The 18,805-nt window shown below is 44.6% G+C and overlaps 1 protein-coding gene across 2 annotated transcripts in view; it reads right to left on the reverse strand.

The window, feature by feature from the left end:
- LOC119465040 (venom metalloproteinase antarease-like TtrivMP_A) overlaps positions 1–18,805 on the reverse strand; it is a 41,528-nt gene that overhangs the window by 17,711 nt on the left and 5,012 nt on the right. For both annotated transcript variants that reach the window (XM_049655914.1, XM_037725871.2), the window contains exons 4-11: positions 17,676–17,799; positions 12,168–12,328; positions 10,249–10,320; positions 9,001–9,128; positions 8,794–8,843; positions 2,916–3,024; positions 2,711–2,842; positions 2,415–2,562 (exon numbers count right to left, since the gene is read on the reverse strand). In XM_049655914.1, coding sequence (XP_049511871.1) covers positions 2,415–2,562; positions 2,711–2,842; positions 2,916–3,024; positions 8,794–8,843; positions 9,001–9,128; positions 10,249–10,320; positions 12,168–12,328; positions 17,676–17,799 — 924 coding nt within the window. The remainder of the gene's footprint in view (positions 1–2,414; positions 2,563–2,710; positions 2,843–2,915; positions 3,025–8,793; positions 8,844–9,000; positions 9,129–10,248; positions 10,321–12,167; positions 12,329–17,675; positions 17,800–18,805) is intronic.

Below are 18,805 nucleotides of genomic sequence, written 5' to 3' on the forward strand. Positions count from 1 at the left end.
ATGAGATCACCAGCTGGAACATTTTCAAATAAAATCTACGCGAACTGTTCGGCAATCCCTTCGGCGCAAGGTGGTCGCGAAAAAGGCTCTAGCGACTCGTGTTCAGACATCTACAGAGCCGTGCGTTTTATTGATTCAAAATGCCCTCCCTCTTTGCCGTGAAGCGGATGACATGATGTCTGAAGCAGATAAACTTGCTAATATACTAAAACGGATCGCGGCCACCGCTTTCAGTTTGATTGTTTTCGGCAACGTATCGACTATCGACGCCATCATAAAAAATGATGCTAAGAGCCGCCGAATCACACAGCCCACCAAACGGCTACCCAATACTGCTGCTGCATCGACAGGGGAAGGTTGACCGCGTCAGCCCAACACCGTAGGCGATGTAAACCGCATTGCTCGCCGCGAGCTCGAGGCCGCCTGCTCACCAACCTTCTGCGCGGAGCCTTGCGATCCGCCAGCAACGACGATTGCGATGCCTGACGCCGTTGTCAGACAGGAATTTGATAACGTGGGTCTCAACACCGTGTGTTCGTTGACACAACCCAGCGTTTCTCACTTCTCTAGCGGCCCTCTTCGTCAATGGCAGTCCTTTTCCGCCACATTTCGCAACCCATCCGAATGACGTGCCCGGGATGACAAGCCTATCTGCTTCCACTGCTGTCGCATTGGCCACGTCGCTTGTCACTGCAAGCAACCGATGGCCACCACCGACTCGGACATACGCCACTGCCAGCAACTGATGGCCACCACCGACTCGGACATACGCCGGTGCATATTCCCTTAGGTTTGGACCTACTGCCCCCTATGCCACCCGCCATGAGCCCACTGCCGCTGTTGGCCCAGCTCCGAACCTTGGCTACGGCCACTCGCCTTCACCTCGACGCCGTCATGCATTGTCGTTCGCCCCAATCCTGTCGTTTTTCTTCGCCGCCTGTAGACGCCCGCACCTAGCCGGAAAACTAGGTAGCGCAGCTCCTGGAGGTGAAGCTGCTTTGTCGACGCTTCCCTCTAATCCTCTGGTCACGTTACCTGCGAAAAAAGGCCTTATTGACGTTGACGGCCATCCTATCATGGCACTGATCGATACAGGAGCCAACCTTTCCGTTCTGAGGGATGCCTACCGACGAGGACTCAGAAAGCGCCTCGCACCAGCGTCGGCACGAGTCGTCCGCGTTGCGGATGGCGGTACTGTCCCTATCGTCGGCATGTGCCCGGTACGTGTCAGTATCGTTGGCCGCCACACTCCTATCCCCTCTTCACCGTGCATGATTGTCCTTTTGCCCCACGGCCTAATGCTCGGACTCGATTTTTTTCTCCGTGCATTCGGCTCATATTGACTGCTCTGCCAGTACCCTTCGTCTTGAGTAGCCGATTCTGGCAGAACCTTCTGCCGCAACCCCGTACCGCTTAAGCCAAACCGGCTTTGGTCACCTGCCGCCAAAGCCATAATCTTATATTGAACTGCCATCTTACCCAGCTGTTCCTGCTGGCGAGTACCTCGCCAATCCTCTGCCCGACATCCCACTGCAATATGACGCCAGCGTGTATTGCAGTGTTTTTACCATTACTGCTAACCCAACTCCATGCCTATTTTGAACTTTGGAATGGCAAAGCGAATTCTGCCAAATGTATTTGACTAGCCAACATTGACTCTCTCTTCAACCGTCAAGTGGCCAGGCTTGTAAACCACGGAATATGAAAATTCTTGGAAGCTGAAAGCCCATCGTGTGAATGGAAATAAACTTAGTTTCCTCGATGCAGAGCGGCCGCAAGCTGAAATTACAACAAAAAAAAACGCAAAATAGATTGTTAATTTGTTTAGTTTGCTCAAAATGCCCGTTGCGTTCTATTGCCATGTTCGCGCACACATAAATATTGAAAGTCGACATGCCCTATTTTTCGATCACTATATAATTATGGCATATTTTTACGGTCCAACAGTTTTTACAGACCTATTTTTGGCACGCCCGATTGTAAAACGAGTATATCTTTTAGATGCAAGTATTTTGTCTTTATTTTTTCGAGTGTCGCTTCATTATGACCTTTGCGTCTCAATATTTCTTTATTCTTAGCCCTCTCATATCCTCGGCCAAACCCTTGATACATGCTGACATCCTGAGTATTTACGAAGCCTTGGACATTCTTCCATAGAGAAAACATAAAATAATCGCGTCATTTTATTGTAACCTTGGTTCCTCGTTACTTTGTTTTGTTAATCTCATATATTCAGAACAGTAAAGCCGTAGAAATAACATGAAAATGCCATCGGACATCCCTTGAAGATTCTCTCGTATGTTTATTTAAACACACATTGCTCAATTTACTTGCTTGATCCTGATCCTGATCAAGAAGTGGGTTGTAAAATTTTTCTACAGATTAGATGCGCGCAAACAAAAGATATCGCTTACGTTCGTGTAAAAGATCTTTTCTGTCGTGTACTTCTTCATTAGTCTTCTGCAGTAGCGCTGCCTACTCACTTTTTGGCCAGGTACATATTTATACCGGGACATGTAGTCTTTGTGCGCCACTATTTGCGTGCAGTCTCCTGGCATGTTTCTACAAGAAAACGAATGATTGTTATTCCAATGCAGAACTTCAGTTGAAGATAAAAAAAGAAGTCTGGCCTTCTTAAGATTCATCCAGCCTCTACATCAAGTCATTAGACATTTAGAAAAAAAAAGCTAAGTGAAGAGCAGTGGCTCACTTTAAAGATGACCGTATCTTGTCCTCACTGCATGGAGAAAGCCGAAACTTTTTAACTCCTCCATCCTCATAGCTCATGAGAAACCCTTCTGACCAGGGGCATTTCGGTGTTTCGTCGTGCGGTGACCCTAGTCTGCAAGATGCAAGTGCGATTTACTATTCGGTAAGCAGGTTTTGTCTTTGATGTTTTAGAGCCGTGTACTTACACATGTCCGAGTTCGTGAGCCATGATAAAAACTCCCCGGTAAGCAGTGGCAACATCTTCGCTTAGGGAGACAGCCAGTTTAGTGCAGGGAGGGCCAGGCTTGGCAATTCCTAAACGTGATACCAAGAAATGTGTTCCGAAAATTAGCGTTCAAATTTTCCATACGCCAAGAAATAATCACGGTTGGTACATGGTGCGCCATGTATGAAGGGCCGCGATAAACCCTCGGCAAAAGCGGGTAATTTACGGTGTTCACGACTTCGGCAGTAACTGTCAGTTTAGGTCATGAGATGCGTTATAGATATACTCGGTGGAACACTTGTAGACGTACGTTATGTATATTTGGCCATCATTTGGAGAGCTATACCGCAGATCATCGAAGTTATGACGCGCTTCCAAGGCTAATGGCACCACAGCGTAATTGGTTGGTAGCGTAAACGGGATGAAACATTGTTTAAAATGTAATTGCCGCACATGAGGCGACCAGTGGCGTAGCCAGCAATTTTGTTCGGGGGGGGGGGGGGGGGGCTCAAGTTGCAGCACGGCCTAGTCCTTGTAGACGTTGTCGAGGCATCAAATACATGAATAAATACTGCATTGCCATTACCAATGTCATTGTATATTAGATATTGCACACAGATTATTGAACGCTACGCACTGTCCAGAGAAGTAAAATATGTATTTTTTCTGAAAAGAATGCATTCCTATGTCCCAAAAATTGTGGCAGAAATAACTGATATCAATGCTTCGCGTTTTTTTTGTCTATTCAATAAGTAAAGAAAATATCACGCGAACTCTAGAACTATATCAGTTCCAAACCAGCAAAGCAGTGCATGCAGCTGATATGAAAAATGTAAAGACCATAAAATGAATAAGTTGAGGACACATATTTTGATGAATCTTTGTCATTCAACAGCCTTGTTTACATTTTTGTACATATGCAACGGCCAGGGAAAAACCTGAATGACGCTGTCCTTCATTGCAATGGATTGCGCAGGAGCAGATGTTACCGGTCGCATATTGTGAGTAATTGCACCGAAATTATAGTCGCAACAGTGAGTACGTATAAAAAGCAGAAGTTCCTCAAAATATACATTGGAAATGCGAAGATAGAATGGAATATCCAAATGCGAAGATAAACGGCAAGAAAGTGTCGCGTGAAACCAAGTTCACTGCTTGTATACACCAAACCTCGCAACAAGATATTTAAATATACGCATAAGTCAGCAATAAATCTACGTATCTAAGAAAACTTCACTGCATATAAAGCAATGAACGAGATAAATAAACATGTTGCGCAGTCACAGATAGTAAACTTCACGCATACCAGTACCAAGACAGACAGGGCGAACACAGGGAAAGTGGGGCCTTCAGATACAGAGAATGATTCCTTTAAGACATGGGTTAACCAGGTCACAGAGCACGTCAAAATGGTTTCTAAGGAAATCAAGGCAGAGGAATCTATTCAGGCTCTGAACAGCTAGCTGATGCATTTGATTGAGGCCAAACAGGGTATAGTACAGAGATGGAAAACGCAAAGACTTAACAGAAGCCTAAGGAAAAAATTGCACAATTAAACAGAGAAACTGATGAGCACTCGAAGACACTCGTGAAACAACAGTGGGATGAGATCTGTAACTCGGCGGCTGTTAGAATCAAACATGGAGGTTAGCTGGAACTTTCTCAAGCACTCGCTCAACGATAATGAAACATGAACAAACAAGAAAACAGCTATAGCCAAGTTGATTCATCAGGAGAGCCAGGATAAAACGCAGGAGGAAATCACGGATAGACTCACCACCAAATATATCCCACTTAAGCAACCAAATAAAGGAGACAATATCCTCCAATATTCTGGTGGCATATGTGAAAAAAATTGACCCGGATTTTACTGAGAGTGAAGTCGGCAGCTATTAACAGTCCTAATGGCATATCAGCAGCTGGACCTGACGGAATAACTAACGCGATTTTAAGAAATCTGGATGGTGAATCAACTTCTTACCTAACTGTACAATTCAATGAATGTTGTAGAAAGGGGACATACCCGGGGGATTGGAGGGTGGCCAATACTATCCTCATACCCAAGCCAGGCAAACAATGAACTCTGGACAACCTCCATCCTATTTCTTTGACGTCAAGTCTAGTTAAAGCCATGGAACATGTCATCCTAAGTGGGCTCACGAAACACGCTGAGCAGAACGACATCCTCTCGTACAACCTCATTGGCTTTCGACCCGGGCTGTCAACCCAGGATGCTATGCTTTTAATAAAACAATAACTCGTACAGGCCAGCCCATCACACACGACAGCTCTTCTAGGAATGGATGTGAAAAAAGCTTTTCATCGTTTAAAACATAAGGCAATACTTGACGTTCTCTCCAAGATGTGGCTAGGTAAGAGGCTTTTTAACATGATTAAAGACTTTCTTAGAAACAGAACTGCACACCTCGTACTGGTAGAGCTTAAGTCAGAAGCTAAGAATTTCGGGAAATGGGCACTCCCTAAGGAGCTGTGATCTCGCCCATGCCATTCAATTTAAAATGTTTAAGGTTGCAAATAACTTAGACATAACTGAGGGTATACATTATGTTGAATATGCCGACGACGTAAGCATTCGGAGTACCAAGGGTAATGCAGGACCAACATAGACGAAACAACAGGATAGTGTACCCGTATGTGTTGTAGAGAACACACTGAAAGACATGGGGCTGAAATGCTCGGCAGTCAAGTTGGAACTATTGGTCATTAAACATTGCCGGAAAGGTCGTAAACCAAGAGGCTACATTCCAGAAGAGCAACCTAGAGTGTACCTATACACTCATGAAGTATCTGGAATCAGGCTAGTTTGACAAATCAAGGTTCTTGGTTATCCCATAGACGAAACGAATGCCAATTATAGTACAAAACAACATATCTCGAGCAAAACAGATGAAGTCATTAGGTTACTGAGGAGAATTATCAACGGACGCAGAGGCTTGGGCGAAGACAGCTCTTTGAGTCTAATACATTCTATTGCTCTCTGCCACTTCACTTAAGTGGCTGGATTATTCAAATGGAAACAGATAGAACTTAACAAACTGGATGTTATGATCAGGAAGCGCGTTAAAGTTGCCTTACGGATACCGAATAACGCTGCTGCTGACAAGCTCATGAGTCTAAGCGTCCACAGCCCAATAGAAGAAATTGCTGAGGCCCAACAGCTAGCGCAACACGAAAGATTGAAAAAAAAACACGACCTGACAGAAACATGTTAGAGGCAGTAGGTGCAGAACTGAATAGATTAAGGAGCCCAATAGAGGCTCAAGTGGAATTAAATACTGAAGTTACGGATAGGATCAGAACTAACCCTCTCCCCAGAAACATTCATCCAGAATATATCATCAAAAGGAGAAAGGCGAAAGCTAAAACACTCTTGCAGGAGATAGAACATCATAACCAACTGGCAGTTATAGTTTATACCGCCTAGGTGAAATGTAAATAATCCTATACGGCCATTGTATAAAAATTCTCAAGGAAAGGTGCGAATAAACTATCAGTATTTTTGCTAAGGGCCCCACGGTGGCGAAACAAGTGGCAGTTACTCTAGCCATCACGAGTAATAAGTGGGCCTTCATTTACAGTGACTCAAAAGCCGCTACAAAGTGTTTTGATAAAGCCTACGTAGCTGGAGTTGCAGCTAAACTCTTTCAATACATTAGGATTTGGCGAACAGAAATCCGATGGTTTCCTGCGCATATGGGGAAAGTGGACAAGACTCGGGTAAACTTCGACCAGGTAGCGCATGACTTGGCACGAGGACTTGCTAACCGTGACAGCTATAACAGAGCGGGTAACCATCAGGCCGGGCAACAGAGTTCATTTAATGACTTACAATGAGATTACCAAACATTGGATGACTTGCAAAACTGACTGCCCAATGTGGGCTAAGAGTGATCATGACTCAGCAAAAATAAGTGCTGGGTTATGGTCCGAGTTTGGTGAAATACAAATTACATGCAAAAATGACTTTGTAATATAACGGTTCGTATGGGTTCGAAGTGAAGATGGGTCAGGTAAAAAGTGGTCATCATGTCACTGAGTTAGCGGCGCTCGGGCTTTCGTCTTCAAGGTGTCTTAGCTGTAGAATAAGGGACCCATAGTAATTTCTTGTCTAGTCTTTCGAACCAAATGTGCATAGGCGCAAATGATACTTCAGTGAAAGCGCCTGAATGACGCGTCCTTGAAAAAGCGAAATCAGAAAGACTTGCACACAGTAGGCATAAGGAGTGCACTAAACACAAATCAGTTTAGTAGCTCAAGAACACTTTAAAAGAACTCAATTACACAACTTAGCATGTGACAGCTGCTGTCTTCAAACTTTTATTCAATGGAGGAAGCAGTCTGTTCACATTTCCTTGCTCAAGCTTACTGGATTGAACGGACAGCACTTGGGAACATACATAAATACATTCTTGGTGGTGACCTTGGCTCATCTTTACATTTGTTCTCGCGAACTCGAAGGAAACGTGGAGTCACATCTTTTACGCAGACTCGCTAAGCTAAAGAGGAGAATGTTCAGACTGCGAGGTCCGTAGGCGTCCCTTGTTCAACCACAAATGGCTTTCTAGTACAGCGCCCGCGGCAGTTGAGGGGGAGGGGAGGGGGCAGACGAGAGCTGCACCGGGAGCGTACTGGTAAATAGGGCCGCGAGGTCGGTTAATACGGGACATCTACGTTTGAGGAAGACACCCGCATGATATGAAAATGACAGCATGGGAGTGGCACTCATCTGTTTACTGCAGCTGTGACGTAGTGGTTGTACATTTACCTCGTAGGGGAGACGTACTGGGTTCCATTGCCGGTGCCGCCTGAAACCCACCTGTTTCCCTAATTGGTAGACAAGTACCGACGCTGACGCTCGGCTACTTGTGGGAGTTCGCACTTACAAAACGGGCCCGACAGAAATTTCTAAGCATACTTTCGGGCACCACTTATCCATGGAGAAACAACACGCTCACCGGACATCATTTCTGACTTCGGTAGGCAGACGAGAGTCGTCGCCGTGTGCATGCCGGTAAAATTGGTACAAGCGTGCTCCTCACATAGTGTTCTGTCTTTACGGCAACTCAACGTTTGGAAAGGGGTGTTTCGCAACCACCCAAGCGCGTCTTCACTCAGAAGATGACTTCGCGCTTCCCATGGGATATTGCAACCATGGGAGTGGCGCAGAACTACGCAGTGCGCGCGGATCTAGTTTTGCCGAGGAATTCTGGCATCCCCGCTCCATTTTCTCTTATGTTTTAGTTACCATGCCAGCGATCAGTTGGCAATTCACAAACGCTGGTTCTCTTCGTCGAGTGAAAACTGATACAGCCAAAATAGTTGGCCACACATGCAGACACCGTTGCTGACGATGCACGTGGCACATTTGCGCAGCAAAGAGAAATTTCCACATTATGTAGTTGCTGCTGCACCGAATGGCAACTCAATGCTTCTTCGACGTCCTTGTATGAACTGACATCACATAAATCCCACGTAAAAAGAGCTAAAACATATCCCAATCGTTCCGCAGCCCACGACGGCAACACGGCCACACATTCAAGCAACGCCGCACCGAGTCGCAGTAGGAAAGGCTCGCCGTGCCCCCTTCCCTCCTCGCCCAATGAAAAGGTTTATAAAGTCGAATTTCATTTGTCCGCACTGCTTCTAAGGCACATATGTTGTTCTGTCACCTTTATTTTGAAAATCCTTTGCTCTGCGAATAATAAGCTGTGTCATGACTCTAAAAAATAGGCTGCCCGATTTCATTTGTCAATGCTCCTTTTTTACGTTTTAAATAAATCATAGCAGAGTAGGAACGTGGAAGTGCCTTATCTTTTAGAAAAAAGAAATATACGCACCTGAGTAGTCCTTGTCCAGAGCACCGTTTTCATAGCGGGCAATGTCTTGGCTGGAAGTAAAAGTAAATGGGTTTAACTGCATGAGTAAGGCAATACTGTATGCTTTAACATCAGTAAAGCTAAAAAGGCTGAACAACGTACACCCTTTTGCGACGGGGTGCATTTACTTAATGAGCACTCTAGTAATAGGAACCTTTATCAGCTCACCCTGTTATAAGGTGCACTACGTCAGGTTTTCCGGGAACGTTTCCTGCTTTGTAATAATCAAATAGCCCGTTTAATGTTTTGTCCATATCAAGAACACCAGCTTGCATATGGTTTGCAAATATGTCGTCCTGTAAAGAAAGCAACAGCGAATTTTAACAAGAACACGTTTTATGCCAAGCTCCAAAAGTCTCTCCCATGTACGCACGTCCCGCTATCATTTTCACGCGAATCCATGAGGTGGTAACACTTCACCGTTTTGTGCGTACCCAATGGTTAGAAAAGCAAGCACAAGGCTTGCCTTTCAGTCCATTTTCAATGTTTGCTTTAGTAAATGAATTGCTCTCTTGGTGACATTTGTTGCAATTACGATATTCAGGTATCATTTTTTTTACAACTCAGTAATTTTGTGCACAATGTGGTCACAGCCGAGAGACCAATCGTAGTGCTTAGATATGTGTTTTGCGTTCAACATCTACGGACGACGGGGTTCTTAGCGCATTCCTTGCGCTTTGCCAAGATGATACTCGAAAAATCCTCGCCGCTCGATGGCACCATACGGCTCACCTTTGAACATGTGCATGGGCAATCATGCGCAATTCTGCTGGTACTCCAACGACATAATTTCACCACATACGTAATCACCGTCACGTCGGGTACACCTACTACGCCTGGTAGCCTCCGAAGTGTTGTGTACAGGCAGCGCAGTAGAACATGCGTCGCGTGCTTTCTGTCGCGGTTATTATTTAGGACTTCAAGCAAAACTATATGTGAAACGACAGCGCACATTTATGACCTCGTATTCACGAATGTGTAACGAAGCTACTTCTTAGCATACGTGTTCCACGTTCGTGCTATGACCAATTCATCTCAACGAGGGATCAACCACTTTTTTTTCTACTGCTCGAGATAAAACAAAACTTCACTTTAGAGCAATTTTTTGCATTTCTGAGACCATTGATTAGGGAGCTTGTGGCATACATTCATATAAGCAGTAGATGTTGAGATGATGCTTTTCGTTTTGAAAAGCGCAAGTTTGCTTTTTGCAAAAAAAAAACAGATTTCTATTGAGATAATATATGTTTCCCAAGACTATCCCACCATCTACAACAGTGCCTCTTTTTTATATGTTATATAATAAAAAATATCAACAAAATTATTTTGATAGATTCGTTATAATTATTATTACGTAAACTAGCGGACTGTCAACTCAAGTGAAAGGCGTTTACTAGGATTAAAAGTAGTACTTACCGTACTTCTCGTTATTCCAACCAGCATGAATTCTATCCGTGGTGCCGTCATTTCAACGTATCTAAGGTTGACCTGAGATAGACGATAATTTTGGCAGTTGTGCCACAAAAGCCGAGAGTGGTATTGGTTAGCCCCAAGAATATTTATCAATCCAACAACAATGAAATAATTTTTCTTAAATATAGCAACCAACTAGCACAAAATTTGGAGCATTGCAATTGCCATAGAAGTGGACACACGTCTAGTCCAGTTGGGCAAAGCACGTTTATAATGGTTGCCGAGATGTTTCAATCAAGGTCCCCAAGAATACATATATACATTCTACAAGACAAAGTGAGAGTTTGCCACTACTCGGCGAAAGGGCTACACTGAGAGCTTTTATACCGTTGAAATAGTTATATAAGATACATCAATCTGCTAGTGAGGCTTCTGTAAAATTCAATAAAACTTTTTCCTCAATGAGCGGTATGAGAAATGCAGCATGAAAAGGCAAAAGCCGCACTTGTACGGGTGCCAAGCCTTGGTCTATAGTTCTTGCTGTTAGAATTCCTTTTTCGCTTTGTTTCTACAAGTGCTTTACAAAACAACGAAATTTAATGCCATTAGTATTCTTTTTGGGAACTTTTCTGATATGTGAATAACTTATATCAGGTACACGTGAGCGATTGTCAGACCTTACTGTGTAAGTATTACTGTCCACATTCACTTATACAGTTCTTGCTAGAATTAGTATAATACTGTGGGTAAGCAATGGTGATGTTTATTTCTGTTTTCCTCTTTCCACACCCGTAGACTTACTGCCACAACATTTATCTGCACGAAGCTTGGTTCACTGGTCTGTCCATCTATCATTACTATTATCCTGCCGTCATCATCAAAGTGCCTCATAAGCCTCGAACTCATGAGAAAAACAAATGTCCTAATATCATATTTGCTGGATAATGAGTTACTGCAATTAGGAAAAAAAAGAAATAGGAGCTTTTGCCTGCTAAATCCACGATGCGATTATCAGGCACGCCGTAGTGGGGACTCCGGGATAATTGGGACCACCAGGGGTGCTTTAAAGTGCACCTAAATCAAAGTGCACAGGTGATTTCGCACTTCGCCCCCGTCGAAATACCGCCGCCGTGGCCTGGAATGAATCCCGCGCATTAGGAATCAGGCGCGCTAATTACTCAGTTACGGTGCAGTAATAGGGATGGTAATTTGTGCGGGGTTTTCTGTGCGATCCGTTATCTTACGGTTATTGTGGTCATAGCGCCTATGCCGCGTGTTATGTGTCCGCGTTATCTGGCGCTGTCGCCCAGAAGTCTGAAACGTTGTCTCTACGTGACGTCACTAGTCACATGAGTGTTCACTACATATGCATGCTGCTGGCTTGAAATAAATGTTGTTGTTATCACGCCCGCCATCATACTGAGTGCTCAGTTCTTTCCTGCGGCCAGCCCGGCTGCGCTCGGCAAGCGGCAAGGCCGACAGTTGTTACTTATAGGCACGCGTTATGAAACACAGTACAAGTAGTAGTGTAGCGAATTAACGGGGCATTGTTTGCCTCACAAGAAAGTTATTCTTGACAAAAAAATAAATTGCATGAATCAAGGACCACAAAAGGAAGCCAGCGACATGCCGCTGTCAAGATTCTGCTGATGTCGTAGTAAACAACTTTATGCTTAACACTTCAACGCAGCGATCTAATGCTGTAAAGCTCTGCACTGCTCTGGCTATGAGCTACCATATTCCTCCACTGAAAATCTTAACGGCTATCTTGCTGACAAAATATTCTAACCTGTAACAAACGACCAAGAGCGTTAAATGAACTGTGAAACAAAAAAAAAAAAACTGCGCATTTTTGCGATGCAGCCCAGCCGGGACAGGAATGATGAGATAACACTTATTGTATAATCAGCAAACATACTCACTCCATTTAGCAGGACTGCGAAGTATGCAATTAGGTCCTCAGTTGTCTTAAACTCTTTCTGGTGCACACTGTCAGATATTACGTGAACTTCTACGACAAAGTTTTCCATGTTCGATCCTTCTCTTGGCGTTATTTGCCCAAATCGGCCTTTGTCGGCGAACACTGTGCGAGGAGACCAGTTGTGGTGCACATCCATCACATTTTCCGTGTTGCCGCTTTTCAGCTGGCAAATGGTCACTAGAAGTTACAACCAAGTAACGCAAGTAACGTCGTCACCTCACCCTCCCGTTCAAAGCATTCTCCGCCCTTTCTCACCCTCGTTCTCACCTATAAAAAAATTATCCGCCCTCCTTCACTCTCAGTTTCAGCAGTATAAGCGTTACCCGCCCTTTCTCACCCTCACGCGGTAAGGGTAGCATCCTTCTCTTACCTAACGTTTTCTTCAATTTCAAATATACTGTTTGCTCGACCCACGAGATTAGTTTGCGGCGCTGATTTAGACTACTGTCATTCCTATTGTCAACGCGTGCCACACTGCTTCTGCTGTGAATTTGTCGGAATTCATGCATATACTTAGCAACTACGTGTTGATATATTCCACCATTCTACTGCGCTTACTCCTGATAATCAGTGCAACAGATCGACGTTTCTGAGAGTGAGCTAAAATAAGTAAGCCTAATGTTTACTGTAAATAAAGTCGCTTTGCTGTCATTGCGAAGTGCGAGCTTGAAAATAAAACAAATTATGGTTGTACTATAGATGAGCTCGAATTATATTAGCCTAATGTTTTTTCATCATCTTGATGTTTCCTTTAGTTCATATGTCAACACATGCTTCAGTGCCGGAATATCCTCAAATTCTTGTTTGTTTATTTAGAGCATGAAAAGGTAAGATAGCGGGGCCTTACTTCTGATAATGGAGTGCGCTGACCTGTGGTGACCAGCGAAAAAAAAAACTCGGAGTGAGGCCAGAAAGTCACCGTCAATCCTCCCGCTCTCATTGTCGCTTTCAGTGGCTACAGCTTTCAATAGGTTTAACTACAGGTAACATCAACAGTCATTTATGACTTTAGTCATTTAGAAGTGGGCTTCGACATACTACTGCGCAAGAGAGATTTCCTACCAGTGCACTTCAAAACATGAGACTTTGAAACCCACCACGCAGTAAGATCTGAGTGACTTCTCTGTGCTTCAACAAGATGAATAGCCTTTTTCTGATTTACCCTCACATCATCACCACACCCTCCCTTCGCCCTACCCTCACAACATCCGCCCACCTTTCACCAAACTTCAGGAACGCGATCCTCACCTCTTCCTCAACTCACGAAGTCAGGATGAGGAAAGATGACGGTTAGGAAGGCCCGCGTAAGTGGGCCCATGTCTGCTAGTTACTATGCTAAGTATTGAATAATTGTTAGGGGCCCCTAACTTTCAGCAAATTGCGTGACTTCTGATAGAAAAGGAGGTATGCCGGTGAGGAAGGCCCTGCGTAAGTGGGCCCATGTCTGCTAGTTACTATGCTAAGTATTGAATAATTGTTAGAGGCTCCTAACTGTCAACAAATTGCGTGACTTCTGATAGAAAAGGAGGTATGCCCTTTCACATGTCATTCACTTATTTTCCAGCACCGAACACAGAACACAAGTACCACCCTATTATAGGCATACAGTGGTTCCATATGTGCTTTTATAGACTAACTGCTCTCATTGACAGAATATGCGAAGTAAATTTGCGGGAGAATAACTGTTTCGATTCATAGCCAAATCAACTGAAGACTGGCACAATACTTTCATTCTAGAAAATAAAGTGTACCATCGCAGAATTCTGGCAGTACTTGCCTATCGCATGCAACAAACAGGCAGATTCAAACACGCAAAAAAAGAAAGCACATAAAGAAAAGCAAACGGACACTGCTAGAAACACTGAAAAAAAGTCTCGTTTGAAAAAGTCTCAGCCTGAAAGTGAAGCATCAATTGCGATAGCAAACTAGTGGACATCTGTATGAAGTAACAATAGTAGTTTTATGGGCCGTATAAACTTTTAAACATAGGCATACTAACCAAATTAGTTGCAAGCACAAGAAACATGAACGCATCTCACTCGATGGCCGCGGAAACTTGCTGTCAAAACGCTGTAGTGAGTAAGCATTGCAGAAGCAGCGAGTGAATTGACCTTCGTCCCGCCGCTTACATAAGCGTGAACTAGGCCGCGAAAACACAGCTCAGCGAGGAAGGACTCTGCCCCCGCTGCAGATGGCTTTCAAGATACAGCTGCCCGGCAGGGAGCGCGCGATGTAATACGCAGTCTCACCCTACCTTACCGCCGGAGCCTTCCGGTGGGCGCGCGCGGTCGCTCGGTCGCTCGGTCGCCCCCCCCTTGCCTCCGCCCGAAGCGTTGCGCGCGACAGGAAGACGGGGTGCTTCCTTCCCCCTTCCCGCTGAGCCGCGATCCTCGGCTCACCCTCCCGCACCTTCACTCGCACATAAAGAAATCGGCGCGCGGGGACGGTATTGTGGCCCGTGGACTTTGTTCGGGACCTCACGGCGACGGCGACGCCGACGGCTGAAATGCGCCAGGAGTGGCCATATAAATACTATCGCAATAAAAATATTCACCGACGATTCCGATACGACCTAATGCGACATTCGAGCGGAGCTCTATACGTGCTTTTATTTCGCGATATATTGGCTGGCACAGACAAATCTGTCTCGTGCGTGGTACGTTGCAAATGGAGCGAAGTGTGGTGCGACTACTGCCTCGCCAATCGAGAGATCACGAGAGGTCGCGCATGGGTGACGCGGGGGCGCGATTCAGAGCAGCCGCCGCAGACAGACCTCCGCTCATGCAGCGCTTTGATGAACACACGGCGCGCGCTATTCCGGCAGCATCTTGTAGCCATCGTCGCCGCAGGACCCCTATTGCGTGGCACTGCGCTTTTCTTCTCACGCTTTCGCCATACCCACCTCCTCTGGATGAGGAGGTGGGTATGGCGACCAACTCCACATCCGCCTCAAGGTCGCGCTGCACCCTTCTCCTCCGCTTTACTTCTCGCGGTCTCTTCGCTCTCGCCGTCTTTCACCTGCCGCTGCGCTCCACGTCCACACTCATCCTTCGCTGTGTTCGTTCTCTAGGTTACGAGGGACGCCTAAGGACAACGCCGACAGTCGCCGCAAGAACGCGCGCCCCACAGCTGCGCTCTAAAATGCAGGCGTAGCGTACAGGAAGGCAGCGCTAAGGATTAGACAGCTCACAATCTCAGAAGGTAATGAGTATGATGAGAATAAAATTACAGATTCACGAAACGGACCAAGGTGGCACAAGACAGTGGTAATTTGAGATTTCCCCGAAGAACCTTTATTTTCTAGAGTATGTAAATAACGAAGTGTCTAAAGCTACGACCGGCACACACGCAAACAATAGGTCGTACTAGACATACGGCGGCTACCCATAAGGAGAAAGCTTTTCCGCAACCATATTGTGCCAAGGTTAGCGCTACCTTCAGAGTAAAGTGGTTAAAACACGCGTAGAGCTGCTAATCATGGACGCATACTTTCCCGTCATCAAATATTCTATGTGGCATTGTGAGCAAACAAGTACGATTATCTACGAGCGGTAGCACACATTAACGTACATCAATGCTAGCATGGTGGAGGGCTTCCAGATCTAACGAAAGAAGCCTTTATAAGTGGCTATTGTCGTTAAATACTATATAACACAATAGGCTAGAGCATATTTATGTAAAGTGCACAAAAATCGGCCTTCGTAATGCCGGAATCAACTAAAATATTATGGATAAGATAAGTGTAGAAACAAAAAGCAAGTTTCATCGGTGGAATGGTGGTAGCATGTAATGCGGCTGGATATATGCAACATATTCCTACAAAATTTAAGGAAGATCTGGGGCGAACTTTTAGCCGCAGCCTATATTTAAACTTGATTATAAATTTACGTTGCGATAGATGCTTAAGAACGTAATCGGGAGCAACTTAAGCAGCAGAAGCATTGATATGCGTATGGAATAAAACGTTTAATGGCTTTGCGAGTAGTTACTCTACAATAATTTTATCATTGGCAAGGAAGATCATGATTAAAAAATTGCTACAGAAATAGCAAGGTCTCTACTAATGCGTAAGCATTCTTTGGCTCAGCTGTTACTTCGCTTTTGCTTACTTGCTTTTCCTAGGTTATGCATGTCTAGCGATCGCTTTTCTCTTGCCGAAGAAATGAAATACGTGTACTAAACGGTGTGGAGATGAGTTGCCAGGAAGCTGTTCGGCCCCTTCAAAGTCATCGGAACAATTGAGCCAGAACGCCACCAGAAGCGCTTTCACTACACCTGTTCTTTTTTATTGCGATAGCAATTATATGAACACTCAAAAGCAGATTTCTGCCGTCGGCGTCGTCGTCGCCGTCGCCGTGAGGTTCCGTATGACGTCAATGGAGATGAAATCGTCGCCGCGCGCCGCCGAACGCTGTATGTGCGAGTGAAAGGGAGCGAGGGACGCGCGCTTTCACGGGGAGTGAACGCACGGCGGAGAACAAACGCGCGCTCTGCGCTGTGCTCCCTTAAGGGCTGCAGAAGTAGGCGTCTCTTTCCTCCTCTACAATCACCATATATGTAGAGTAAACGTAGCTTCTACCGACGCGCGAAAGGCTGTGGGGGAGGGGGGGAGGGGCAGGGAAGGGAGGCGACGTTTAGCTGCGGCACCAAGTGCCTATTTATATCAGAGGCTCCGGCAACAGTCACCAACGCCGCACGCATTTTGAGCGAACGCGGGCAAAACGCCGGCGGCGTCGACAAAAGTTCTGCGTGTTGCCGGTGCTGCTGCATGTCCAAGTTTATACAGCTGATAAAGCTGCTATCATTACTCCGTATAGCTCTCTTCAAATTTGCTATCGCAAATGATGCTTCGCCTTTCAGGTGAAACTGCGACAACTTTTTTTTTTTCATTTCGTAATTTTATTTTCTCTTCTTCCCCTTCTGTTACGACCTTGACGCGGTGACGGCGACGTCATCAGTTTTCTTTAACACTACCATTTATTTGTTATCATTACTATCCTATTATCACGTGTACCAAGCAGTTATTCTTATTTTTTTACCCAGTAGCCCCACAGCAGGCTTCTCTGCACACTTACCCGCAATGCGGAAAAGTAAGCTTTCAAGGTGGTTATCGCATATAAAGCTACCAATCATCTACGTTTACACTATTATACTGATTAAATGTCTTACCTTCACAAATGCCGTATTTTTCTGCAGAAACAAGGCGACACTTTTTTTCTGACAGACAGATTTTGCTAGGGTACTCGCCAGAGAATGCTAACGCATTAAAATTCATATTCCAGCAGCGTTTGAGTGCGCTCAAAACATGGCTGTGCAGAGCATGGGCATCTCAATATAAATAAAGGACAATGCATTAGACTGATATTTTAGCGCTTATAATGAAACACTGGTAGGAATAAAAGAAGAAACTTCGTAATGAATATCGACAAATTTACTGAAAATGATTTACCGAAATTTGGGACATTCTCTTTCGTTTCTTCGACTTGATATATCATATGAAGCATTTCACCTTGGAGTGAACGCTTGCCTTCTGGAACAGGCTTTATTCTTAACTTGTTGTTTATTATACCTTCCTGTAAAACAAGTAATAATTTATTTGATTTGTCAGGCCACCTAGAGTAAACTATTACTGAAAAAAAGCTGAAAATTGTGTTCGGCAGCCCTTCAAATCTACTGTGGGCGGGAATATCAAAGGCAGGTCTTTAAATGATAAACCTTGAAGCATTGTGGCAGGATCATTCAACAGCGCATCACCTTACTATGAAGTATAAACCGCAATATTTTACCAATGAAAGAAAAAAAAATTCAGTGTATAACAAAGAACCTACAATGCCCTGTCAAGCTAACGTGCGATGTCAATTGTCCGACACTACGAGTACCTGTGCAGCCTAATGAATCCACGACGCTGTTAATTTTCCTATGGTTAACTCAACTGCAGATTTTCAACATTTTCTTCGCAGTTGTGTTCAGCACTGATTCATAAATAAAAGCGTACTTGAATCCCTGAAGGTATATATGGTCCAGTGGGACGTCTGTGCAGGATAGCCTACATGGCGAAAGTTGTGATATTTGTTCCAATATGTGGACAAAGCTGCGCAGTTTTTTATTTTACAGCAAACACCTGTCAGATGTGGAATAAGAGCAAACTGAGTATAAGACAAATTGAATGCTTCCTAGGGCTGTGTCTGTTGGCGTAAGGCTTTACTAAGGTTTAAAGTACCTCAGTGTAAGATTTCTATATATATATATATTATATATATATATATATATGCCATACAAAAGCTTCACAAATACGTAATGGCGACAGTAATGACGACAGTATGCCGATGACTGGATGACGAAGCTGGAAGGACGATGATGGCACGATCTCAACTTCATGAAGACGACGGTATGACAGCAGAGACGCTAGCCATTGTTTGGCACAATAACGATTAAATGACGAAAACATATTATATTATAAGTACGAAAAAGGATGGCGTCCAAAGATCGAGGATGCCATGATGACGACGATGAGATGGCTTTGTTGAAATGATGGCGATGGTAAATGACAACGAATACGGCATAGCGACAGTTATACGA

The sequence above is a fragment of the Dermacentor silvarum genome, chromosome 9 (genome assembly GCF_013339745.2).
Source record: "Dermacentor silvarum isolate Dsil-2018 chromosome 9, BIME_Dsil_1.4, whole genome shotgun sequence".
Taxonomy (NCBI): Eukaryota; Metazoa; Arthropoda; class Arachnida; order Ixodida; family Ixodidae; genus Dermacentor; species Dermacentor silvarum.